At 41.0% G+C, this 27,957-nt stretch overlaps 1 protein-coding gene across 2 annotated transcripts in view; it reads left to right on the forward strand.

The window, feature by feature from the left end:
* ANO6 (anoctamin 6) overlaps positions 1 to 27,957 on the forward strand; it is a 67,265-nt gene that overhangs the window by 18,900 nt on the left and 20,408 nt on the right. For both annotated transcript variants that reach the window (XM_060279623.1, XM_035126527.2), the window contains exons 2-11: positions 4,018 to 4,097; positions 8,357 to 8,482; positions 12,841 to 12,906; positions 14,718 to 14,996; positions 16,238 to 16,351; positions 19,100 to 19,215; positions 20,457 to 20,591; positions 22,431 to 22,536; positions 23,995 to 24,055; positions 26,727 to 26,872. In XM_060279623.1, coding sequence (XP_060135606.1) covers positions 4,018 to 4,097; positions 8,357 to 8,482; positions 12,841 to 12,906; positions 14,718 to 14,996; positions 16,238 to 16,351; positions 19,100 to 19,215; positions 20,457 to 20,591; positions 22,431 to 22,536; positions 23,995 to 24,055; positions 26,727 to 26,872 — 1,229 coding nt within the window. The remainder of the gene's footprint in view (positions 1 to 4,017; positions 4,098 to 8,356; positions 8,483 to 12,840; positions 12,907 to 14,717; positions 14,997 to 16,237; positions 16,352 to 19,099; positions 19,216 to 20,456; positions 20,592 to 22,430; positions 22,537 to 23,994; positions 24,056 to 26,726; positions 26,873 to 27,957) is intronic.

Below are 27,957 nucleotides of genomic sequence, written 5' to 3' on the forward strand. Positions count from 1 at the left end.
ATTTCGTTATTTTAAACCTTTGTTGAACTTCAAAGGTGGAGCTTAATAGTACATACATCCTTTCCAAGCATGTACTTGGCACGTTTGATATAATTAAAGTAGCAGTTTCTGTGATCTAATAGGAGTAGGAACTCTCAGAGTCATGTTCAGAGAGTAGCTTCTTGTATGAGGCAGGCTCAAGCAAGTATCTTTAACATTCTTGACAAGTGCAAACTTACAGCCAAACCAAACGTTATGCCATAACATAAATAACAAAATCCCAAGGGGCACTTTAATGTGGTGGGGGTGACATATTTCTGTTTTGCCCTGACTCACCTTCAATGGTCTGCTATTTTAACGCCCCCCCCCCTTTATCTTCTCTCACCTTTTTCCTAGGGTACCTTGGTGTTACTTTAGGATACATATCTCTGCACCACTTAAGCTTTCCCCCCTGCTATTTGGCACATGGTATGATTAAATGCATGAGATCAAGTAGGTGGGTTCCCATGAGGCAAGACACTGTAATAACAGCAAGAACCTTTATTGAGCTACATAACTAGGAAACAGAGGCAAAGCAACTGCTTATACTGTATACACTTCTGAAAGCCTGGGCCACTCCCAACAGGGCTGTAGCTAGGAGGTGGTGAGGTGGGTCCCTGCCAGGGGTGCAGGCGAGCCCCCCCCCCCAAAAGCAAAATAGGCTTTAAAATATGTCCATAAATATGTCTATAAATAAAAAATATTGAATATTGCTTCATAAGAAAAGGTTTTAAATAGAGGGTGAATTGAATGAGTGGAGGGGGCAGCATTGGAGGAGAGGCAGAAAGAAGAGCTTCAGTAATTTGTCCATGGCTAGGGGGTGAAATCTGGACGGTTCTGCCAGGGGCGCAAGATCATCTAGCTACGGCTCTGACTCACAATGTGATTGGCTGTCTAAAGTTCCAAACTGCGAATCACAGCTCAGAGTTCAAGGGCCAATGGCAGAGGCCCAAATCTTGAAATTTTCTGTGATTGGACAACATGTATCAAATCAGAACACAGGAGCTCACAATCCTTAGTCCAGACTCAAGCACAGGTGAATGCAGACCACTGAATATATAACATGAGCTACCAACTGTTGCTTTTGGGAGGGGTGGTGGAGTAAAATGATGTCTTTTTCAGAGCACCCAGAGTTGCTTTAGGTGTCTAAAAGTTTTCACATTTCACAGAAGCAGTTTACCTTTCTTTTTAAAAAAAACACAAAAAAACAGTACTTGATAGCAATTGTTTAACAGCGCTAGTGGAAAATATACTGTGGATATTCTGCAGTGCTGAGAGGATCCTTTTTAAGATTCATGGGTTATATTATAAACTTACTAAAAAGGTTTTTCCTTGAATTTTAGGGTCTGGGGGGAGAGTCTTTAAAAATGTTATGCTTTCAAAGCTCTCACTATAATTCCCACATCTGCACCAAACTCTGTGCTTGGTTTGAGAGCCAACCAATTGAGATTATTGAACAGGACCAACATTTTAAGTTATGACTCATATTTTTGAAATTTAATGTTGGCGGAAAATTGCTTGAAATATTTTCTTGTTTCCCTCCCTGGAGCAAATACGACACCACCCCCACAACAGGAGGCAGGAAATGGAATTATCCACATCTGGAAGAAACGTTAAGAAGCTTAAACAATATGGAGAGTAGGTTGCCACAACCTGCATCTCTAATTCTAGATATGTTTTATAAGTTATACTAGGCTATATTTTCTGCCCAGTTCGCATGGCGAGCTTTTATTATACAAATCCCTTTGTGCAAAGCAGTTTCTACACAATTTCAAGCAATTTTATCTAGGCCAGCAAAAAGTCATATCAATTAAAACATGATTTGAAATGTCTGCAAACTTTGGCAGAATCTTCCCCTCTCCATAGCTCATTTTGGTACACAGGGTGTCCACTGGAATGTTTTTAGGTTGTTATCTAGAGGACCTGAACCCTGAATCTTCTGCCCTTTCCTCCTCATTTTTAATTACCAAAAATAAAAATAAAAATACTTACAGGGAGGCTGGGCAGACTGCAAAGTGCAAGGCAATCACAACCATAATTTCTTCAAAAATCGAAATTTACACAAATATATTAGCATATGCAAATTTATGTTTTAAGTCAATGCTTTGAGCCTTTTAAGTACCTGGCGCCCCTATGTGCAATACTAAAAGTGATATCAAACCAGCTGCACCCTGTGGAACGCCCTTCCATCAGATGTCAAGGAAATAAGCAGCTATCCTATTTTTAAAAGACATCTGAAGGCAGCCTTGTTTAGGGAAGTTTTTAATATTTAATGCTGTATTGTTTTTAACACTTGATTGGGAGCCGCCCAGAGTGGCTGGGGAAACTCAGACAATAAATTATTATTATTATTATTATTATTATTATTATTATTCATTAGAAATGTCCTTGGTCAATTTGGGGGTGGGGGAGAGGGGTAAGGAGAAGGATAGCCCATTGTGACGGAGGGAATTATTTCACTGTGGCGGTCTAATCACAGTGGTTTGTGGGAAGGATATTGATGGTAATAAACACATTAGACTCACATGCTTGTTGTTCTTTTCTCAGTTTTGTCTCTCTTGAGTAGGATACATAGAATAGTGTTTTGGTGGACTACGAGGCACCCCTCCCATTACCAAATATGGACCCAAACCAAATCTTGTTGCCAGTGCATACTCCTAATAATTGCCTGTTTAAACCCTTACCTTGCCATCTTCTGTGGGTGTTTTGTTACATAATGATCTGCATATTTTCTTGTTTATCCTTCGTTTGTCTCCATGGGATATGATGATATAAATAAATAAGTGGAAATTTAAGAGTAAATTTGAAATTTTCTCCAGTGCAATGCAGACCAATAGTAATTAACTAGAAACTCTGATGAGTCATATTGCCCTGCGATTTACTCAGGAAGGAAGGAGGAATTCACAAGAGAGAGAGCAGGGAAGGGGAAGAAGGAAGTGAACTGTGATCCATGAAAGCTTATTCCACAATAAGTATTTAAAGTACTGCTGGACTCTCAGTTGTTTTTGCTGCAAAAGACTAGCCGTCTGGAAATAATTACGGTTCAGAAAAAACAGCAGCATTATTTCTACTCTTGCCCAGAGTTAAGTGAATCTGTTTCTCAATCAAGATACCAAGTGTGAATTAAACTGAACACATGCTTAAAATCAGTGCTTTTTTTCTTTAAAAAATGTTGAGGGGTACTCTCATTTTCCTATTCATATTGAAATACTGCCCCTCAATGAGGCCAAACTTAGATTAAAAAAATGTTTAGGGGTATGCATAACCCTGCGTATCCCCAGAAAAAAGCACTGCTTAAAATATAGCCTTTATTTTACCACAAACATCCACCATGAAGCAGTAATAATAATAATAATAATAATAATAATAATAATAATAATAATAATTATTTATTATTTATACCCCACCCATCTGGCTGGGTTTCCCCAGCCACTCTGGGCGGCTTCCAACAGAAGTATTTAAATACAGTAATTTATTAAACATTAAAAGCTAAACAGGGCCCTAATGTGCTCACTGAACTTTGCAGCCAAACTAAAAATTCATCCTGTTGGAAACAACTATATCACTGGTTTCACATCAAACTTATTGTAAGATAAATGTGCTTTATCTACCTTTATATCACTTTTTATAGTACAGTAATGTTTCCAGAAGGCACACCTATGTTCAAAAAAGTCTCCTGGGGATGACTGCCCATCTGTGTTCTTAAAACTACGTTTACAGGATAACCAACATAGTCCCTTCCATATGTTTTGAACTACAGCTCCCATAATCCCTTATCATTGGCTGGCTTAAATGTTTATATATTTATAGGGAATTTAGCTGTGAGACTGATGTGGGAACATAACCTGGGTTCATGAATAGCTACCTAATGTTGCCTGTTAGGTTCTTAACTCTCAGAAGTAGGAATGAAAGGGCCAAGCTGAGAATTTCACCTCAAAATGAAGAAAATGTCACAAAATTGAAGGCTGTAACTAAACTGTCTCTTCTGTATTGTTTTAGTCTTGGAAGAAGTGGCACAAGATGTCCTTCAGAGCTATGGAACAATGCCCAGCCAGCAACCACTGCATAAGCCAGAATGGGTAAGTGCTACTTCAATGAATGTTGTTATCTTTGCTTTCTTCTCCAAAGCCTTTTCTGTGGTGGCCCCATCACCACTACTATTTGGGGAATATTGTCCCCTTTCATGGGAGAAATGTTGGCGGGTATGGAGTTATGCAACCCCCGAGCCAAGAAGATAAGTAACTATGCAACCTTCAGAAGACATCAGAAGGCAGCCCTGTGTAAGGAAGGTTTTTTATGTTTAATGTTTTATTACATTTTTATATATGTTGGAAGCCATCCAGTGTGACTGGGCCAACCCAGTCAGATGAGTGGGGTAATAATAATAATAATAATAATAATAATAATAATAATAATAATAATAATAGGACACCTCTATATTCATCAGAGAAATATTGGAGTGTATGTACTTGTGTTCTGGCAAGGAGAACAATAAGTAGTATTATTGTGGCAGCAATTTTGGCAGTGGTGGCAGAAGAAAACATAGTCACACGGGGGTTTGCAAGGACACTGGAGGCACTGTGCCAAGACCCCTCAGAAGTCTGGAGCCTCAAGAGAAGGAGAATTTGCAGGGCCATTTTCACATGACACTTCGCTTTGTTCTGTGATCTCCCTTTACTGAAGAATATAGTGAGATTTCAGAATCTTCAATTCTGAAGGATGTGCTAGCAGGCTTAGGGAATTACCGTAGATGTGGCAGCAATGGACTGAAGATGAACCCAATTGTATTTCACCCTTGACCTCTGAGTCTTAGTTAACATCCCAGAAATACTGATAACCATGGCACTAAGAGGAAAATAAATGAGAATAGAGACACTCACATGCAAGAAAAAAAATTAATTGTAATGTATGATCAATTACTACCTTGCTTTCACAGGGTTTAGCTATGTTGATGTGTGTCACAATAAAACCAACAGCCTCATTGCCCAATAAAGCTTATGCCACAATAAACCACTTAGTCTTTAAAGTGCCACCACAGGCTTTGTTGTTTTATCTTGTTTTGCTTATGCCGCACAATATCAACCCTATAAGGCCCCCATGGGCTACATAGGAAAGTACACAATAACAGTCATGCTAATTCTACATTCTTAGGATAATTAATAGCTGGTTAATTATTCAGGAATAACTATGTCAATAACATGCAGTGCTTTAGTTTTAGAACAGATTATGTGGTCTCTTTTCATTCAGTAACATTGCTAATTAACTGTTGTAAGACTGTATTCATATAATACATGAGTAATTAGCAAGTGCTGCACAATACATTATAAGCCCAAATTGGAAATGGAAGTGAAAGGTGGAAGGAGGCCTTAGGGTTTTGGTTGAGTTTAAAGTAACTTGATATTATTATTATTATTATTATTATTATTATTATTATTATTATTATTATTTCTATACCACCCAAGAATCACAGGGTAGTTTACAATATAAAACCACAAAAATGCACAGCATAGTAACAAGCGAAAACAATAAGACCCCTACCCCAACTGCTTAAAAGGCCATAGATAGTTTCATTAGCCAAAGGCCTGAAAGAAGAGGAATGTTTTTGCCTGTCACCTAAAGATATGTAACGAAGGCACCAGGTAAGCCTCCCTAGGGAGAGCATTTCACAAATGGAGAGCCACCACAGAAAAGGCCCGCTCTCTCGTGTTGCCACCCTCCGGACCTTTCATGGAGGCAGCACATAAACAAGGGCCTCAGATGATGATTGCAGGGTCCAGGTCAGTTCCCATAAGGTGTCAGTAACATGGCTCACCCAAGAGAGAGAGAGAGAGAGAGAGAGAGAGAGAGAGAGAGAGAGAGAGAGAGAGAGAGACTATGCAGATGAGAACTGGCTGACAGAGCCGAGAAGGGGTAGTTCGACCCCCTTCCTAAAGAAGACACTGTCAGCTCTCAAAAAGTGGGAGAGTTAGGAGGCAGCCAGAGCATTGCTAGGCAATTAACAATCAGCAGATAAGCAGAGGACGGAGAGTGTGTCGAGTGGAAGTGTGGAGGGGGAAGGCCAGCTTCTCAGTCCCCGTTCTAGGAGACTGGATAAGCTCAGAGGACAACGGAAGGGTAAGAGGGGAAGGGCAGGAATTTGGTGTCCTTCCTGCTGTGAAAGCAGCGGAGATTCAGACAGTTGGTCAGTCTGAATCAATCAATGCAGGCAAGAAGCCATGCTCTGGATGTGCTTTTTGTAAATAAATGTAACACAAAACTGCCGGAGAGGCATTACTTCTTATTGGGGCTTGCTTGCCTGCCTGAGATCATTACATAAGGGAGAGATGGTCCTTAAGGTATTGCGGTCCTGAGTATGTAAGAGAGTTGGGGCATCTTAAATCACTATACAGCATCCTTCACTAAATGCATTTTATGGATTTAGTCAATCCTTTCACACACCTGATTGGATTTCTAACAGTACAAAATGATTTCAGTTCTTGGTATCTTCTTAGTATCTTTTTAACCAGAAACAAGAAGTATTTTGAAGCAGGTTTTGAAACTGCTTAGAAAGCATGAGATGTGCAACCATTTCTCTTTTTATGGCAATAATAGGAAGGGTAAATCCTGTAAGATTCTAAGAGGAGCCCTGTTGGGCCAAAGGCCTATCCCATTCAGAGAGTTCATATTGCTTGTTAGTCACTGCATACCCATAATACCTCTTCTGTGGGAGCTAAGGACCCACAGTACTGAACAACTCACTACTAGACTAATCCCCAGCTTCAGACCATGAGGTAAGAATCATAGAATCACAGAATCTTAGAGTTGGAAGGTACCCAAGGCTCATCTAGTCCAACCCCCTGCAATGCAGGAATCTCAACTAAAGCATCCATGACAGATCCAACCCATGCTTAAAAGAAGGAGAGTCCACAACCTCCCAAGGGAGACTGTTCCACTGTCAAACAGCTCTCACTGTCAGAGTGTTTTCCCATATGTCTAGGCAGAATCTCCTTTCCTGCAACTTGAAGTCCTACCAGGAGAAAGCAAGCTTGATCCATCCTCCATGTGACAGCCCTTCAGATATTTGAAGGTGGCTATCATATCTCTCCTCAGCCTCCTCTTTTCCAGGTTGCTCATTTAAGCCATGGATTGATCCCTTGGCTCCAGCTGCATATTTATTCACTTTTTAAAGCCATGGCTTCCAGTCTCATTTCCCCACCTGTAAGGGTAAAACAACAGCATGTAATAAATCAGAGCCAGCCCTACCCTTAGGAATGGGTAAAGCAGCCCCTTCAGTTGGTGGATTTCTGGGATAAAATAGCAATGATGGCATCAAGAAGCCACCATCTGAAACAAAAGGCACCTCTGCATAGGAGCCTGCATTCCCCATCTGAATGGGATTCTTGTTTAGAAATGGTAAGCAACTCACCTGCTATAGGAATATAATAGGTTGTGGAGGAGAGGAGGTATGTCCAAAAGCAGCGCTGTTTTGAACATTGGATCCACGTTTGTACGTGGACAAAAGAATAAGACAACACTGCTATTTCAAAATCGAAGTATGATGTGCTTTTAGAAGTACATGCTGTAAAAGATGTGGTACATAACATTAAGTGGCAAAACCATTGTGCAGCTAAGAACCACTAGTGCACACCTCTCTCTGTGAATAGTTGCTTGCCCACTTGTCTAGGATGTGTAGCAATTCTTTCCTGCGAAATAGGGTGACTCTTGCTCAAGCCATCCAGTGGAACATTAGCAAACAGAGACACACAAACTGGTATGCATATTCAAGACAGCTAGGCAAAGCTTTTGTACATGTTTGAGATAAATATTCAGATCAATGTTTGCTCCCAAGATCTGCAGCGACAAGCTTATGCATTCCATTGGCTTTTGTTTTGGTAGACTATTCATTCCATTATATAAAAAAACAATTTCTTCAGCATGTATTGGATTAAAATCCAATCTTTACACCTTGTGGGGCGGCACATAGATTTTGTGTATGTTGTGATGCTATCCAAATGTTTTCCTACAGAGCTCTGCTGAGCCAATTGACCGTACATGTGCACTTTCTTGAACTTAGAATCATAGAATTGTAGTTGAAAGGGACCCCCGCCCCAGGGTCATCTAGTCCAACCCCCTGCAATGCAGGAATCTCAGCTAAAGCATCCATGGCAGATGGCCATCCAACCTCTGCTTATAAAACTCCAAGGAAGGAGAGTCCACAGTCTCTTGAGGGAGACCGTTCCACTGATCAAAGCTGTGCTGGGTATGTTCTGTATGATAGTAGGTTGGAATTTTAACTCTGGTATGTAAAGATGGCTGGAGTATTTACTGTAATGGTAAAGGTATGATATGTTCCTTACAGGCAGAGTTTAATCTGAAGCCTGACTCCCTCTACTTTAATGATGGCCAACGAAGAATCGACTTTGTTTTAGCATATGAAGATGAGAGCAAAAAAGAACATAAGAGAAGCTTTCATAAAAAGCAAATGGTATGGTTTGCCTTCTTGTTTTATGCTGCTGTTTTGGGGGGCTCCACTTTTATGGGCCATTTGAAGCATCTGTTTTTAGTGATTGCAGCTTCCAAAGGTGTACCTTCCCTTCTTTGCTTTTGTCTTTTCCCACAAAGCTGAGTCATAGAATTTCAAACAAAGAGAGGATTTGCTGTTCTTCCCCTTGGCTTTTTCTCTCTTTTTTGTCTTGATATTTCCAGTTGGGTTTTATTTTTTGTAGTTGAAAGCTTTATTATCCCTCGAATTCAAATGTACTTAATGCTGGAATGCTCGGTTACTTTTCTTAGCATTTGCCACAAAGAGAGGACTGAGGCCAAGAATGAGAAAAGGAAGCTTTTAAAAGTTATGCATTCTGTATACTGTAGTTCAATTTTTAGCTTGGTATTGTGCTTTTGGGATAGTACCCTTCAGAATGAATCTTCGAATGCAACCCAGATTATTATTATTTTTATTTTTAAAAAACCACCCTTCCCTGCACTTAGAAAACCAGCTCATCAGAGAGACAGGTAAGCCATCTTCTGTACTCAGGGCCGTCTTAAGCGCCCCTGGCGCTATGGTGCGCCGGATCTGTTCCTAAAGCACGCACTGAAAGAGGAAGTTCTGGGTCACGTGCATTGGTATATATAGGTCCCTTGATCCGTTTGGACTGTGCCCCATTGGCCATATTGAACCCAACATCGAGGGACCTACCAATCGGGTGTTGTGGCTGACCAATCTTGCCCACCCACAACACAGGGTGTCGGTTTCCAGGTCTCATCGCAACATGTGCCCTCTTTGAGGGAGGACCCAATTTCCCAGCATAATCTGCTGACATGTCTTAGTCTTAGGATACTGTATTTTTTTGTGTTCAGTAAGTCCATCAATCAATCATTTTATTTGTATGCCACCTTTCCAAAGTTAAAACCATGCTCAAGGATGTTTTCAACATATAAAAATACTACATAAGTACAATAATAACAACAGTAGTCCTAAGCAATTTTTAAAAATCAAGAAGTACATAACCAAATAGAACAATTAAAGGAATATTATTAATTTACTAGTATCTTGAAGCCCATTAAATTAACAGGTGCTAGAACATGCGATCCCCCCGCCCATTCCTGCTCTCTCTCTCTCCCCCTCCCTTCTTTTCTCCACCCACACGTGCCGGGACTCTCCTGGGCTGCCACCGGCGCTGCTCCTCCATCGCTGCTCCGCCTCCTCCTCCTCCGCTGCCCCGGTCCATGCCTAGGCAGGAGAGGGGGGGAAGGTAGGGGCGGCCAGGGCCCTCTTTCCTTCCTGCCCTCCCCCTGGGCTCGAGCCCCCTCCTTGTCCACCGCCGCCTCAGGACCAGGCCTAGGCCCCGCTGCTCCAGCGGCTGCTCCCACCGACGCTCTCCCTGTCGTTGCCCCCCCGGCGGCTGCCGCCACTGCAGCGCTACATGGCCGTCGCCATAGCCAACCAAATTTAGTCAGACACTCAGCCTCATGATAGCACCGCGAGGGAAACGGTAGGCAGAGGGGGGGAGTGCGTGCACGCGCGTGTGCGCGATGCCCGCTTGCTGCTGGTCACCGGGGGGGAGCGTAGGGGGGGGGGAGGAAAAGAAAGCAGCCTCCTCCTCCTCGCACTTTAGAGGAAGCGCAGTGAGGTGCTGTCCGGCCAGGAGCGGCGGTTGGCGGCCGCAGGGAAACGGGAGGCAGAGGGGTGGGGGGTGAGGAGAGCGCGTGCATGTGTGCGTCCAGTCTCTGCGTCCAATCCCTGTGTCCGTGGGGCACATGCGCAGTAGCGCAAACCCAGGGACACAGGGACTGGATGCAGAGACACTTGGACTTTATTATATAGGATGCCTGAGTTTTCTATATAAAAGTTCCCAGTAAGTTTTAAAAAACAGAAGTTGGTTCACTTTTTGTCTGCATTAATAAACCATCATATCCTGTCACATGCTTTGTATTCCATGACTTGTTCTAGGTTTTGAACTTGCAAAATATATGCAACCACATGGAAATGAAGTCATTGGTCACCCATATGCAAGCAAGTAGTGTGATTTAAAACCCACATGACTACGCAATCTCACACTGCCCTCCTAAGCCAGGCCAGCTATGGTGCTAGCCTCCCCAAAGTGCAATGAAAATAAAAATGGCAATAACTCCAATTTTCTTTAGATTGACTAAGCATGACCTTTCTAACCTCAACGAAGCCATTTTCAGATTTCCAGTTTGTAGCGCAGGGCTTAGCTGCACCATATTTGTAGCTATGTTAATAAGCGTTTTAAATTAATGAATGAGTAACCCTTCTTAACTTCAAAGGCTCCATTCAAAAGTAACACTGAAACACAGTTTGGGACTAGAGGAACAAGTCCTGTACTCGTGTGCATCTCCTCTTCCTCTCTCTCTCCTTCCCTCAAATACCTGGTTTTGATTAAGTGCTTTCTCTTTAGCACAAACCATAGTTACCTCTTACATTTAAACCAGCAAATGATGATCTGCATTTGTTCTCCAAAATATGCAACCCCAGTTCTTGCACAAATCCATTAATTACTACCATTACTCACTTTTGATAGTCTGGGATAGGGAGTTAAGGCACCCCTTATCTGGAGCATGTGTGTGTCAGAGAAAACTCTCTTCTGTTCTGCTGATGACTGCAAGGAGATTTACACCTCCATCTTCTGCCTAAAGAGGTCAGCCTCTGATGGCTGTAGGGAGTTCGTCTCAGCACTAAAGTCAGCAGCAGAAAAGCTACAATGATCAGCATAAAAGGAGGAGAATCTCCTCCTCACTGTTCTGTGTAAACATTGCTGCTGAATTTTAAAAGTTTCTACTGGCTGTTATTTCAGTCTCTGCCCATAGACTGCAATAACTGTGGTCATTGCCCCATTAAGACTGGATTAAGATGCTATAATTCTGATTCATTCTAATTCTGGTAGCTAAATTGGACTTAATAGCAAATTACCAACAAGGAAGTGAGAACACTTATATAATGCTAGTGTGGAGCCCTCCCAATATGCATGGAGATAAAACCAAAGGGTTGGATCCCATGTAACACCAAGCTAAACCATGGTTTGGCATTACATGACCAAGCCTCAGTCTCTCTTTCCTCTTACTTGTCAAGCCTAGTTAGCTACTTCCTTCTTGGCATATACCATGGTTGGTTATTATCTCTGAACTGGCAACCAATGGTTTGCACTTTTCCTCGCTCCAAAGCAGGATGGTTGGTTGGATATAATTGCAAATCACTTACCAGATTTGGATGGTGCTTTAAACCATGGCTTGCCTCAAACCAAGATGCAGGTAATGAAACAGACTGCATGAAGGACAGAAGAACTGCATGAGACAAACCACTGTAGGAAGTGGTTCAGTATATTGTAGATTTACCATGAGATAAAGACCAGAGAACATCCAGTTTACCAGGATCTGAAGAGCCTGATTTCATAAGTAAATAGTATTTTACTGACTCATTTGTACCATGCAAATACAGTAATTCAAATTTACTTTGGCTGCTTGACAAATTGAGAAGTTGTTTGAACAGTTTTCTTTAACGCAAAGAGAAAGCTTTCTTTTCCGGTCCTATAAAACAATAGCGTGAATCGGTATGACTAATTTGACCCAACAACCCCACCCCCTTGCAAACATGAAAAAAACTCACTGCAGTCAACCAAATGCAACCAGCCATGCTACGGGCACTCCAGTCTCTCACACTGCCAACAAAAACAAACAAACAAATTAAGAACCTATCCATGTGACACTGATGCAAAAACTCCACACGTACCCTATGCAAAAGAATGAAAGATCATGACCCTCTATCTTCCTTCCACCTCTCTCTCCCCACCTCTTTCTCCCCAACCTCAAAATTCCTTTGATAGCAGTGTCTCACACTGAATGTAACTGACCTGTAGAACAGACCCAAGAATTGAAAACGTGATCTGTGTTATTTATGGAATTATCTCTTAAAATTCAGTATTGTTATATATTTACTTTTGTTCTGTTTTATGAACAATTTCTGTGTAAGAAAAATGCCTGCTTTGCACGCAGTGGCAAAGCCATACTTGCCATCTTGACATTCACAGAACTATAGCCAATGCCAGCTCCCTGTCTTGTGTGCTTGTAGAACGCACACATGTTCAAACATATACATGTGTTTGTTGTATGGATTCATTACATTGCGTGTGCAGCTTAATACAGTATTTTGATATGTGAAACACATGCAAAGAAAGCCATATTCTAAAGCTCCTTGATGATAAGTTAAACACAGTGATTTGTTCTTTTTGCACAAAGACCTTGGTGCATTTCTGTTGGGAATATGAATTGTTATGCTCTTTGGGGGGGGGATGAAATTTTGAACTATTTTTCAATCTATTTCAACAGAGGAAGAGGCTAGCATATGAATCTAACTTGATAAACCGTGGTTTGCAGCTTGAAGCAACAAGTTCGGTGAGTGCAGCTCCCTTTGTACTTTTGGCAAAGTGTGAATTTTTACATCGAAGGTGGGGGGGAATGAATTTGTATGGAAGTGGCATTGAAATCTATCCAGGTGCTTGCATTTTTTTCACACCATTCTCTCTTTAATCCGGCAATAGTGTGTGTGTGGGGGGGGGGGATCTCAACTCCCTCTTTTTTATATTTATTTTATTTCTCAGGTGTGTGTGACAAATCAATGCATTCAGAACACTTGGTTTGAAGTGGGTTTAGTTGCACAAAGGAATGTCTCAAATGTTACAGCAGAGAGAGGTGCCTGCACTTTCATGGGAGAACCATGCCTTTCCTGTTATGTTTTAATGGTGCTGTCCCTTCCACCGAAAAGAAAAGAAAAGGCAGCTTACACAAGAGCTCTGTCTGCACACTGCAACACAGTCGGTGCTCTAGTTCATAGTGTACTTTCTCCACTGCAAGTTAATCTGCTTTTATCTGCAATAGTGTAGATTTGTAATGCTTGCAGAGTATTTCTGTCTGGTCAACTGCTCCTTCTAGTGTTCCTGCATAACTATTAGAAGTTCATTCTGTTTCTGCACTTGCTGGGTTATTATGGGATGACTCTATGATTGCTAGAAATGAATTGATATGGTTCACCTTCTCTAACCCCCTATGTTATTCCACCTTTTTTTTTAAAAAAAAATCTCAGATAAAAATGGCACAGTTTCTCACTTATGCACAACAATCATGCCTTCTTTCATATTTCCATCCACCCATATTGCTGAAATATAGTAAGCTGAAGAGAGAAAAATTACCCCTCTTCAAACCGGCACAATTTACAGTGCCTCTACCAGTTCCCAGATATTTTATATTGTGGACAATGAAGGTCAGCTGCATATATTACATGTGGCAAGTGATAAAAATCAAGAGCAAATCAAGCTTTAGAGCCAACTTAGTCATATTTATGACCATATGTCATTTTTATGCTAGTGTCATCAACTGGCATTGTTCATCAATCAAAACATTTAGAAACAGCAACCTTGCTCTCAGAGGTAAATTTTGTAATCACAACTAGTAATAGAATTTTTTAATACAACTTTGTTCATAACATGCTCAATAGATTTATTGACTTAAAACTAGACAGTTATTTGTCCCTTTAATAGACACTTTTCTCCAGTAAAAACCTATATCTCCTTTTCCTTGAAGCTTAGCTTGTGCCAGAGCTTAGACACACAATCTATTTTCAATGCCAGGTCTCATCCCCAAAACAATGAAACAACAGTAAAGCCAAAAGTGCCTCTGGGTGTCTTTATCATACCTTCTGGTCATCTTTGAATCATCAGAAGGAGTGATGGGTAAACTCCTCATGACTTACCTTAGACTTAACACATGCACACCTGCAAACTCCTAGACTTCTTAGCATCTACTTGGAGGGATGAGGGAGGCAGAAGGAGCAGCAATATGGGAGTCTGCATGGTTTCTTTCTCTTTCCATCCATCTCTCTGTGTGTGCATGGATGCCTAGCAGACAGCAACTCAAACTCTCCCTCGGGAAATTGCTCCTTCTTTATTGAACACCTATCTTTCCTATTCACACTTTAATCCCTGAAGCAGCAATAGTGTGCCTGGTTAGGGGAGGATGACGACTTTCACTCTTAGAAATTAAGCACCACCTTTCCAGTTGTAATCTTATGGTGCTCCTACTGTTATCGGCGTGTCAAGTGCAGGAGAACTTCTCAGCTGAGTTTGTCCAAAAATGTCCCTGGGTAGTCCTTTGCTGATAATGTCTTAAAACAGTGATGAAATTTATATATGAATATCCATTCACTGCAGGTCGTGGATGAAAAGCTTATATTTGTAAAAGTGCATGCACCTTGGGAACTGCTGTGCAGCTTTGCTGAAATTATGCACATCAAATTGCCCCTGCAACCCAATGACCTGAAAACCCGTGAGTCACCATTCAAGTGGATTAGCAGGTTCTTCAGTGTGGATGAAAATATCATCAAACCGGAGCAGGAGTTTTTCACTGCGCCATTTGAAAATGACCGTTTGTCAGACTTCTACATACAGGACAAGGACACTTTCTTTAATCCAGCCACCAGGAGCCGGATAGTAAGTTCCCAACATTTATATAAGGATGAATTTACTTTCTGTTGGTGTAGATATCTAGACCGATGTTTTTTCCCTAGCTGTTTTGAGCATCAGACCAGACAAACAATGCACGAACAATGTTTTGCACCGCACAATCAATCTCTGGGGATGGGTTGTAGCTTGGAGAACGGCCAAATCTCAGTGAGAGAACTCCTGCTTTGTTGTGAAAAAGGTCCTCAGTTCAGCCTTTGGTATCTCTACGTTGAGCTTGAAAATGCTCCTGTTTGAACCATTGGAAAGCCTGTAGTCAAACAATGAACAGAATACTGAGTTACATGGACCAATGGTCTGAGTCAGTATAAGGTAACTTCCCATGTCCCTCTGATTTTGGTTCAAATGAGAACTTTTGGCTCGTTCTGCTGTGGGAATCAGGGCCGCCCCCGGCAGCCGCGCTGTGCGCTGTGCCCGCTGGCCCGGCCGCGCAGCTCCGGCTGCGCAGCTCCGCCCGCCCACCGCGCTGGGAAACGGGACGGTGGTGGGGGCGCCGGAGGGATCCGTCGCATCATGGCGCCAGGGCGCCAAATATACTTAAGACGGCCCTGGTGGGAATTTTTACTCCCACAACTTTTCCTGGTCTTTATCAAGTACATAGTTATGTGAGCCTGTGGGCCAGGCATGGGCAAACTCAGCCCTCCAGATGTTTTGGGACTACAACTCCCATCATCCCTGGACACTGGTCCTGTTAGCTAGAGATGATGGGAGTTGTAGTCCCCAAACACCTGGAGGGCTGAGTTTGCCTATGCCTGCTGTGGGCCATGACTCACACATATTGTCCCCTGCAGCTTCTGTGCCTTCAAGAAAACCACTCTCTGTCCTTCAGAATCACAAATGTTTTTGTTACAGGTAGGTAGCCATGTTGGTCTGATGTAGTCGAAACAAACAAACAAAAATAATTCCTTCCAATAGCACCTTAGAGATCAACTAAGTTTGTCATAGGTATGAGCTTTCATGTGCATGCTCTGAAGAAGTGTGCATGCACACAAAAGCTCATACCTATGACAAACTTAGTTGGTCTCTAAGGTGCTACTGGAAGGATTTTTTTTTTTACTTTTTGTTTCGACAAATGTTTTTGTTCAGAAGTGTTCCCATCCTGAGAAAACTCCTTAATCCCGTTTTTAGACACTCCTACCACATGATAGATGTCCCCTGAGCTTATCCTGGTCTAATTCTTCATTAATAAAGAACTTTGGGGGTTTTTTCAGGTTCACTTTATTCTTTGCCGTGGGGAATATGCTATAAGAGACAACGTGAGAAAGTTTGGAATCAATAAGCTACTGGACTCTGGGATCTACAAAGCAGCTTTTCCACTCCATGATGTAAGTTCGATATTTTTAAAAAGTACCTTTCGGGAAAAACCAAAGAAACAACCCTGCAATCCTAGAAATAATCCTAGAAACAATGATACAAAAGGTTCTATAGAAGCCAATAAGAAAATACTAGCTGGCCTTTTAGCTGTTTGTTGAACATTCATCCTGATTTGCTTGCTCAAAAACTGCAGGGAGGCTAAAAAAACATTAGCCACGTATTGAGCATTCATTCTGATTTGTTTGTGGGAAGGTAATATTAGTGTTTCATCAGTGAATTATCATCATACACTTTCCAGTGCATTTTGCTTATCACCAAAAGCCTGATTTGGGGGTGGGGAGTGAATTTGTTGTACAACATCACCAAAGCAATTGTAATTGCACTACCTGAATATGTCAGAATGTGATTGACACCCAAAATCACACCCAAAAATCATAGCAATCTGGAAGCACCCTGTATGCCAAATTGTGGCCTGTCTCTTTTGCAGCTACTGCAGTGGACAAACAGTATATTTTCTGGAATATTGCAAAATGGACAAACACTAAGTGATATATACCATATTATTCCGTGTATAAGACGACCCCTATTTTTGACCCCCAAATTAAGACTATTTAATTGCAACATACTGTGTATAAGACAACCCCCAATTTTAAACTTAAAAAATTTGGGGAGAAATACACGGAAAAATACAGTATATATTTTATACAGTTTTAACAAAGTCACTGCCTGGCTTTTGCCCTCAGTGTCTTTACAAGAATTATGTATATTTAGAGTGGTTTGTGCAAAATACAATCTAGTATTGGGGTATATATTGGCCCATGGACCAAATAACAAAATTAATTATGCTTAGCGTCATATGAAGGAAGGTTCTGAACCTTTTAAAAGTACTCGGATGGAGTAAAATGGTTATTTAAAACCTCGGTGAATGAGACAAAGAAACAATAGGATTATTTCTTTATATGTTTTCTTTTTTTCAAGCTGCAACAAAAGATGAAAACCCAGGCTTTATTTTCAGCATTTTTTATATATCTCTTCCATGTTGGTTTTGAAATTGAATTCCTGAGCTCTGGGTTGGCTTTTTTCTTTAGCCGTGTACATTTTTCCTCCTTTCTTTTAACTCAGAGATGCCAATTTGCCCCATGCTTGTGGCAGGTAGCTTTTGCCCCTTAGTCTCACAGCAGAGCTTTCTCTCTTGACTAGTGCAATCACCTTTCCCAAGGCTGTCAACAATTGTTTGAGCTGAAATAAAACTGCTGTTGTGAAACCTTTATTTTCAATAACGATGGCTCTCTCAAAGGTGAAGAAAACTCTTAATTTTATATATCTTTATTATTTGGAAACAGAATCTTTTTGTGAGGTAATGCTTTATTATCCGTCTTTGTGCTTTTGTCCTTCTAGACTGCGGCGTTTTGTGATTCACTTGTTTTGTTCTTTGCTTTCCTTCTTTTTGTTTTGTTTTGTTTTGTTATGTTTGCACTTTTTGAAAATAAATAAATATAATATAAAAAATAAAATGCAACTAGTGCGACACTGATGCATCACATGGTGCTAAGCCTTAGTCACAGCATCTTTCCCTCAAGGGAGGAGGCTGGAAGTAGAAGCCAGAGAAAGTCCTTGGAGAGGCAACAAGTTGCTCCCTTGCCACCACTGCTCAGGAAGAGCACAGGCTCAATTTCCTTCCTGAGCTTGGCAGCAACAGCACTGGAGGGGGAAATAGGGACATTCCAGCATCAAATCAGAAGCCAGGGTGGCTTTCCTGGGCTGCCCCTGGAAAATCAGGACACTTGGAGGCAAGGGCGTACCCAGGATCAAAACTAGGGGGGGGGGCAAGAGAGAGAAGGAAGGAGGGAAGGAAGGAAGGAAGGAAGGAAGGAAGGAAGGAAGGAAAGAAAGAAAGAAGAAAAGAAAAAAAGAAAGAAAGAAAGAAGGTGTGAGAGAGAAGGGATGGAGGGAGAGAGAAAAAGGAAGGAAGAAAGAGGGGGGAAGGAAGGATGGATGGAAGGAAGGATGGAGCTCCCATCCCCCCCCAGCTCAGGCTGCTCCTTCCACGTTCCTGTCGCTGGCTGCAGCAGCGGAGGGGGCAGAAACAGCCCGATTTCCATAACCCGCAGTGACATTTCCCCTTCAGTTTTTGGAAGGAAAAAGTGTGGGTTATGGTCCGTAAAATACGGTATTTTTTATTTTATTTCTGCTTCTGGGGAGGCAGCTGCCCCCCTGCCCCTCACTGAATACGCCCATGCTTTGAGGGTATGCCATTATCCCTGACTGTTTGCCATGCTGAGTGGGACTGATGGGAGCTCAAGAGTCCAACAGCTCCTGGAGGGCACCAGGTTGAAGCAGACTATTCTACTTAATATCTCTTATTATTCAAAGGAAGCTAGAAATTGCCCCAGACATTCACATGTCTAAACAGGCAGCATTAACCGTCTCTGTGGCTTTTTCTGCATAGTGTGGGAAGCTTCTGTGTCAATTGCAGCAACTACAAGGAAATCATTTATGACTGCTGCGGCACATTACAGCAGCAGCATTACAAAAATAATGATGATGATAAAACATCAGATTGTAGTTTCCTCTAAATGAAAAATGGTGTAATTTGACCCTCAGGCATTTCCTGGTAGGCACTGCAAATGCTACAAGGGAAGCGATTCCATTTTTGGCAGAGGACTGAACAACAGCTGACATTAAAAAGGCATGGCATGAACTGTGCCTTCAAGGAGGTGGGAATTATTTAATTATCCACTCAATACTTTGTTTCACAGTCAAGATTCAACTACCAGTCACAGGATCCCAACTGTCCAAATGAACGGTACCTGCTGTACAGAGAATGGGCTCATCCTCGAAATATTTTCAAGTTACAGCCCTTAGATCTTGTCAGGTAGGTATGGACAAGCATGAGAGAGTCCTCTTCTAATGTGATCCCTCCCTGCTTCATATATCATTATTTATAGAGAAAACATGCAGAGTGCAGGTAGGTTAGTCAAGTGTGTGTCATCATCCACCAATTCCTACAGAGAAGTACTATCTGTATATAAAAAAGGGACAAAGAATATTTGAGGGACTCTAATTAGTCACCTTAATTTGTTTCTCTTGATGTTCCTTGGAGACAGTTTGATTTTGTATAATCATCTACTTGTTAAATATTTGTGAGAATGTTCAAGATGCCTAAATATATTTGTGTAATGAATAAGAAAACCAAGGTCCCACTTGGAAGTTATCTCAAAGCCACGTAATTTGCAGCACAATTCTATGCATATCTATCCAATGTATACCCCTTCTCATTCAGTGGGACTTACTCCCGAGTCATTGTCTAAGTCTGCATAGGATTGCAGTTTTCATGCAACTGAATTATTTGTTTCTTGATATTTATAATTGGCCTTATCCCTAACATTGTAGCATAAATGGAAATATTTGAAACTAGGTTTCTAAAAAATGAAATAAATATGTTAACCACAAAAATGGTACCTGAAGAAGTGTGCATGCACACGAAAGCTCATACCAATGACAAACTTAGTTGGTCTCTAAGGTGCTGCTGGAAGGAATTTTTTTATTTTGTTTCGACTACATCAGACCAACATGGCTACCTACCTGTCACAAGAAAAAGTTAAGCAAAAGCTATGAAAACTTAGCCCTAAATCAAAAATTACCAGGCTTGAGCTTTAACAAAATTCCAAATTAAGAAGGTTTCACATTAGTAGAGAATCCACTGTGAATATTGACAAATTTTAACACAAGTGAATTTGTTATTGTGGTGCTCTGATAGTTCCTTTGGGACACGGTTCCCAAGGTTTCTTAACATCTGTGTGACAAGCAGAAATTTAAAAGATAAAAAGTATTTTCTATTTCTGTACCTCTGTGGAAGTGTCTTGCTAAACTTGCTGGGGGGGAAGGATGGCATCGCTGCTTCTGAATGCTCTTGGAGATCGTTCATAAACACAGAAAATGAGGCCTCAAGGTTCAATTACTTTAAGGAATCTGGAAGCACAAAACTGATGGCAGTACACAATGATCCGTGCATGTCAGCATTAAATATAAGGAGTTTCTCGCTTCCCCAAATTATCGGATTGAGAGGAAATGTATATTCATTCGTGGTTTCTAAATATGTGTTTTTATCTGCAGGAAATATTATGGGGAGAAAATTGGAATCTATTTTGCCTGGCTAGGATTCTATACTCAGATGTTACTCCTGGCAGCAGTTGTTGGACTCGGGTGCTTTTTGTATGGCTATTTCATGAAGGACAACTGCACTTGGAGGTAACCTTCAACAGTTTATATATGATCCAGCATGCATATGATACAGCATAAAGATCCAAATATCATTAAGTGGACCATTCCCAAATAATAATTTGTTGTTCCAGAGTTCAGCAGAACTCAGTAGGATTTTCAGTGCAATCTCAAACATATTGACTCAGAATTCAATGGGGATTATTCTCAAGTCAGTGGGGTTGAGGCCGCAGCCTAAATTATGAGCATGCATGTATAGGATTGCATTGTTCGCTGTTTTATAATAACATATGAGTGGTCAAGTTATTGTTTACATGTTCAAACATATTTTGAAAGATTAGAAAAAGATGCCACCCCTTTTACTACTGAGTAACCACATTCACAGGGACGCGGGTGGCGCTGTGGGTTAAACCACAGAGCCTAGGGCTTGCCGATCAGAAGGTCAGTGGTTCAAATCCCTGTGACAGGGTGAGCTCCCGTTCTTTGGTCCCAGCTCCTACCAACCAAGCAGTTCAAAAGCACACCAAAGTGCAAGTAGATAAATACGGTACCGCTACAGCAGGAAGGTAAACGGCGTTTCCGTGTGCTGCTCTGGTTCACCAGAAGTGGCTTTGTCATGCTGGCCACATGACCTGGAACCTGTACGCCGGCTCCCTCGGCCAATAACGCAAGATGAGCGCTGCAACCCCAGAGTTGGTCACGACTGGACCTAATCACATTCACAGACTCTCCAAGTGTCCCTATTCTCCAGGGACATCCCTGATTTAGAGAAGCCATCCTGGTTTATGATCCCAGAATGTCCCATTTTCCCTTAGGGTGTCCCTATTTTCATTGGATAAATATCAGAGGGTATGGCGTTATCTGAACCCCTGAGCTGTCTGAAGGCAATCCTGTATGGGGAAGTTTTTTTAAAAAAAAAGTTTAATGTTTTATTATGTTTTTATATATGTTGAAAGCTGCCCAGTGTGGCTGGGGCAACCAAGTAAGTTGTGTGGGGTATAAATAGTAAAATTATCATTATGGAATGGGACATCTGTTATCAGAGAAATGTTGGATGGTATGCATTCAATGTGAAAAGGTTGCTAAGTATGCTAAGGCCAGCTAATCTTCAGTGTGTGGTACTGTATTGCCCCACAAATCTCCTATCATCTATGACCAATTTCCCAAACTTCTTTTTTGCCTCTGCTCTTATTACTTTGTTTCATAGTTCTCTAGAGTAATATATTTTGGACATTATGGACATACCATAGGCTTAGAGGGAAATCTCGGCAGTTCTTTTTTATACAACTCTCAGCTGAAATCAGTGGGGGGGGGGGAAATCTGCTGTTGAAACTCACAAACCTGTATAAATATTAGCTTCATTTATGAATTAAAAAATTGTGATGCTAATGATAATAAAATAAAACACAAAATAGTAATGGGGAAAAATAAAGGCGGAAATCAACAGGGCTATGCTACGCAAGGGGTTTTAGGATTGTAGCCGAAGAGCAATGAAAGATAAGTTACTGCAGTGTACATATATAAGATATGTTTGGAACTCAATTGCAAGAAGTCACTTGGAGGGGTGGCATTTTGGAAAGAAAAACAGAAGATGGGAGAAGATTAAGGAGTTCCTCCACTCAATCATTTTCCTGGAGAATGGAGTTATTGAGAAGTTATTGCTTCTCCATAACTTGTTTTTTTTCTGTACAAATGGGTCACTATGGTAAAAAACACTATTGTATGTAAAGTCTACTTTGGCCTTATTGAAGTAACTGCAAAGTGGAAACTTAAGGGACTATAGCATGCAAGGAGAACTATGAAAGCAGTGAATTAAGCAATTTGTTCATTGAATTACTCAGCATCTCAGATGGATCCTTTTAATTTTAGTCAAGAAGTCTGTGACCCGAACATAGGAGGTAAAATCATCATGTGCCCCCAATGTGATCAAGAATGTACATATTGGAACCTCACAATCACCTGTGAATCGTCCAAGGTAACAACAACATTTACTCTTGCAGAATATGGAAAATCGTTGTTTTCTGGGGCATGAAATTTTATTCTGATGCGAAGTTGGAAATACATTCAAAAGAAAAAAGAAAATAAAAGAGGATGGATACTAAATAATAATACGAGACCACTAATGAAAAGGGGAGAATGCAACATACTGAAGGTTAAGTTAAAAGAAAACCTCAGGGAAAAGCTCATTAGATAAATATGTCTATTTTTATTTGATTGGGATGTGAAACTTGAAGGCAAGCTCCTATACTGTACTGTCTTTCAGCATCCCACCTGTTTGCTCAGGTAAATGAGTTTTGGCTTTATGAAGTATCCTTAGGAAAATGGGTAGTCCATTAACTTGAATTGCTCCCATCTACATGTGGTTTGTCCTGCGCATCTGTGTTTGAAGAAGGAGGAGTGACAGTCTGGTGCTTCTTATAGCAAGGCTGACCTGGCCACAAACTGTTTTCTTCTCCTTCATAAATAGAGCGAGCCAAACCTCACTTTAGAAGGGATATGATAGAGAGGAAAGTGAAAGAAATGGAATAAACCGCAAAGATATGAAATCATTTTAAATGTGTGTGTGTTTTAATAGACCTAGACTTAGCATGCTTTTCATGTGATAAGCTTATCACATTATAGCTTGCCTTCCACTGGTAGATTTTTTTGTGTATATGATGATAAGAATGCAACAGCTGGAGCTGCTAATCTGTGGTGTTAGTTTTACACAATCATATTATCATCTGATGGTTGCTGCCATCACATTGGGAATATATAATTTGTGACATTTCATTTGTTTTCAGTTTGCTCAGGTTTTTATGTATGCATTTAATATTCCCAAAAATGAAACATATTTTGCCTCTCTTTTCAGGATAAGTGGGCTTTATAAATTGGTTTGCCTTTAAAAAAAACAAAAAAAACCCTTACATATCACATATTTTGCCATTTTCCATGATGTGGGACTAGAATTGGCATTACAGTTCTGTTTTCTAAAACTTGGCAGAACACTAAAAAAGGGGGAACTTTTTTAAACTATAAAATGCAGACTGTTATCAAAGCAACTTCTCAAACAGTAGCAAGCTGTGTGCCATCGCCATTGCTTCCAGTTGGCAAACGCTTCCTCCCCCCTAGCAAACAGATGGTCAGTGTCTTCAGCTGATTAGCTGTGGGGCAAGAAAGCAGCAAAGAGGTGTCTGAGTTCAGCCCTTCCCCATAAATGATAAGGAATGCTTTTCTTATAGCATTGTATGCATACTGCAGGAATGTCAAATGCAGAGGTCTAGATGGGGCTTCCATTTCCATGGCAGAAGAGATGGTCTGCATGTGAAAATCTGTTTCCATGCATTTCATTTCTTATGAAATTAAGTGTTGTGTAACAGCTTGTGTTCTTTAGCTGTGCCAAAAGACAATGCAAAATTGTATGCTAACCCCTATTTTTCCAAATACTTTGCAGAAGCTGTGTATCTTCGATAGCTTCGGAACACTTGTGTTTGCGGTATTTATGGGAGTATGGGGTAAGCTAATTTCAAATACATTATTTGAGGCAGGAGGTTTGGGGGGGGGGGGCTGGGGGGGTTTAAAATCCAAACCAAAGTCAAAATATGGCTTTGTTGCTATGGGTAGACTTCTGGAGGGTCCCATTTCAGATTGCAGGTAAGGGTTTCATATTTTTGAGTGCTCCCCCTTTAAAAAGAACCCTGCATGTTATTACATCAGAAAAGAAGCACTTGTGTGACTGAGATCATTCTTTCCTCATTTTATTAGTTCATATACTGTACTACCGCACATCTGGATAGCTAAGTCGGTAGAGCATGAGACTCTTAATCTCAGGGTCATGGGTTTGAGCCCCATGTTGGGCAAAAGAGTCCTGCAGTGTAGGGGGTTGGACGAGTTGACCCTCGTGGTCCCTTACAGCTCTACTATTCTATTCTATTCTATTCTATTCTATTCTATTCTATTCTATTCTATTCCTCTATACATACAGTTGTTAGCAACTAACATATTAAATGGTCATGGTAAAGTTTTGGGTTTGTTTGGGGTTTTTTTACCCAGAAAGCATCTTATTTCACTGAATAGATGCTATTTACAAGGTCACAATAACTAGCATTAATCCGCCCTGTTTAATCACCATGCTTGCTTGCTGGTGATTAAAATTAGTGCTATATTGAAATCTAATTGCACAGTATGTCAAGTAACATTTAGGCCACCATTAGCACTCTGTAAAGGTGAATATACAAAAAGGTGCCGTTGTAACATTTTAGACAAATATTTCAAATTGACGACAACAGGCTTTCAATGTTAAGTATGTTGCAACTTAGTCCTCCGACACTTAACATTAAAATGGACCAAAACTACCTATTTTCTACAATATTTAAATTGAATTCAAAAGACTTGCCTGTAATGCACAATTCTTAAGTATTTATTAACAATAATAATGACAGTAATAGAAGAACAACTTACTGAAGTGTACATGGGTCATGTCACCCAACAGCCAACTGCTTCACCATGCGAAATGGCTTTCTGATGCTATTATGATTTAATACAGGGATTTCCAATGATGCAACGCATTATTTTAGTGCATTATATTAACATGCACACCTCCCACAGCGGTGTCATAACAGCATGGCTTCTGCAAGATTCAAATCCTTGTTAACTGAAAACTCTACTTAAAGTAGGTGCCAATCATGGTTAAAGTGAACAGGGGCAATGTATACGAAAGACAGGTGGGGGTAAGTCCCAGGCCCTTGTTTTTGTCTTAACCATGGCTGAGTTAAAAAAAACCCACATACCTGTACACTAAGTAGAAGAATAGGAGCATTTCCCCCTCCCCCTCCCCCTCTTTTCTTCCCATGCAAAAACTGCATGCAAAACTAATGTCTCACCATAAATGAAACTGACCTGTAGAAAACACAACTTAGAAAAGGAGACAATGCACGTATTTTTGTAAACTAAGAAATCTTTAATAAAAAAAACGCACTATGGTTGAGTTAGCATTGCATCATGAAAGTGAGAGAGAGTACACATTACCCACAGCTTTCCTTAATACAGTGGTACCTCTGGTTAAGAACTTAATTCGTTCTGGAGGTCCGTTCTTAACCTGAAACTGTTCTTAACCTGAAGCACCACTTTAGCTAATGGGGCCTCCTGCTGCCGCCGCACTGCGACTGCATGATTTCTGTTCTCATCCTGAAGCAAAGTTCTTAACCCGAGATACTATTTCTGGGTTAGCCGAGTCTGTAACCTGAAGCGCCTGTAACCTGAAGCATCTGTAACCCGAGGTACCACTGTAAAACAGAGATCCTCAAGTTTCTAACAAGAAAGTATATTGAGGCAATGTGTAGCTAGAAGAAAGCACATTGTCTAGCACTGTTATTGAGTTGCATTTCTTGTTGTATGCGACATATGCTGCTGTTGCAGTCATGTCCTGCTCTGGGGCTTTCTATAGGCATCCAATTGGCCACTGTGAGGATGTAGGGCTAGACTGGCTGGGCCTTTAATCCAGTCCAGAGGAGCTCAGCTCTCCTTATGCCCTTAAGCTTCCATATGTGCACAAAAGGCACAGTTTTTGCAACATTAGTGAAGCATTCCTCTTTTCTCCATTGTATTCAATGCAGGCCCAATTCCTACACTGTGCAGAAAGGACCTCCTGGTAATATGGCTTCTGGCAAAGGCCCTCATCTGCACAGTACTTTGATCATTTGGGTATATAAGGTGAGAGACAATCCTGGTCCCAAACTGTATAGGGCTTTATACACCAAAGCCAGCACCTTGAAATTTACTAGGGGTTTCTCAATGAAAAGAATAGTAACAGCAAAGAAGGGTCCTTGAAAAACAGTGGTAACCTTCCCCTGCAATAAAGGAGAGCTGAGTATGTTTCAGGTCAGGACCTGTGACCTTCCAGATGTTATTTAAGAACAGCTCACATCATTTCTGACCATTGGCCACACTGGCTGCTGTGAATTCTTTCTGCACGAAATATGATGCATCACAAAAAGAAGACGATTTAAGGAAAAGCAACAACAAAAGATAGTTTCCACTGTTTTCCTTCTAAACACCTGATTGCCATTCCATTAACCGGCAAGATTTTACTCCATTTCTTCACAGATTGGCAAAGAAAACTAATAAACCTTGGATTCGTAATCCTCAACAGCTAAAATTATCCTTGCTTAATCCTTCTTTCATCAGTTACTTTGTTTCTGGAGTTTTGGAAAAGACGGCAGGCTGAGCTGGAATACGAATGGGACACTGTCGAGTTCTTGGAGCAAGAGGAACAAATACGTCCCGAATATGAAGCGAGATGCCATCGTGTCGTAGTGAACGAAATAACACAGGTCTGGATAGGAGCTTTTTTTTTTATGTGCTTGGAAATATTATAAGAAAAGTTCTTTGGACTCTATCAAGTCCAGTATTTTTGTCAGGAGCCAGATCTATTTGTAAGCTAAGCTGAATATAATGTAATATGGAGAAAGAATCACAACTTGGCATTACTATGCCCTTGTTTGCTGGTATTTTTAAGAATGTTGTGGTTGATTGCTGGTAGTTTTGACTTGCATTTTTTATGTTGTGCCCTGCCTTGGTATTGATACCTTAAGCAAATAATATATAAAATAAAATATTACATAGATAAAACTCCAACCTCATGAATTTTGGGTGGAAAGGCTTGGAAAAGCGTCTTCAGGAAACTTGGGGTTGTATTCACTGTTAGTCATTCTTGGCATAGCAGTACACACACACACACACACACACACACACACACACACACACACACACCCCTAGAAATTCTGACAGGGTTGTTTTAGAAGTCAGATCAGACATTTAAGTGAAGTAAATTAGTGTGATGAGATCATCTTTGTCTTTGCTAACAGTTACATCGATTCTCACCACTTCAGAGGCTGCCAGCTTTTCGTAACGAAATTTGGCAAATGTGTTGCCAATTGAAATCCTACAAGAATTACTCAAAATTAAGAGGACAAAATAATCTTTGATTAACCAGGAGATTTTGCTAACAGAGAATAGAGCGACAGTAAAGAAGCATAGGAGCATAGGGAGGTTCCATATACTTATGGGGCCGTCCACACTTGTCCAACTGCTTCCCCAAGGAAAGCCACTCTTTACCACAGAATCAGAGCAAACATTAGTTGAGTTTCCCAAGGATTGAAGTTTGCTCCCATTGAGCAGTGAAGAGAGGGATTCCCCAGGGAAAGTGGTGGGGCATACCAGTGGCGTAGTGGAGGTGGGCACGGGGCAGTTGCCCTGGGTGAAAATTTTCAATACCCAATGCTGCCTTAATACAGCTGCATGTTTCTTTTGCTGCGCTCCATTGGAAACAGCTTCTCCATGTGAACCAGGAAGTGACCTCTCCAGACCAGGCATAGGCAAACTCTGACCCTCCAGATGTTTGGGACTACAATTCCCA

Source organism: Zootoca vivipara, chromosome 10, assembly GCF_963506605.1.
Source record: "Zootoca vivipara chromosome 10, rZooViv1.1, whole genome shotgun sequence".
NCBI lineage: Eukaryota > Metazoa > Chordata > Lepidosauria > Squamata > Lacertidae > Zootoca > Zootoca vivipara.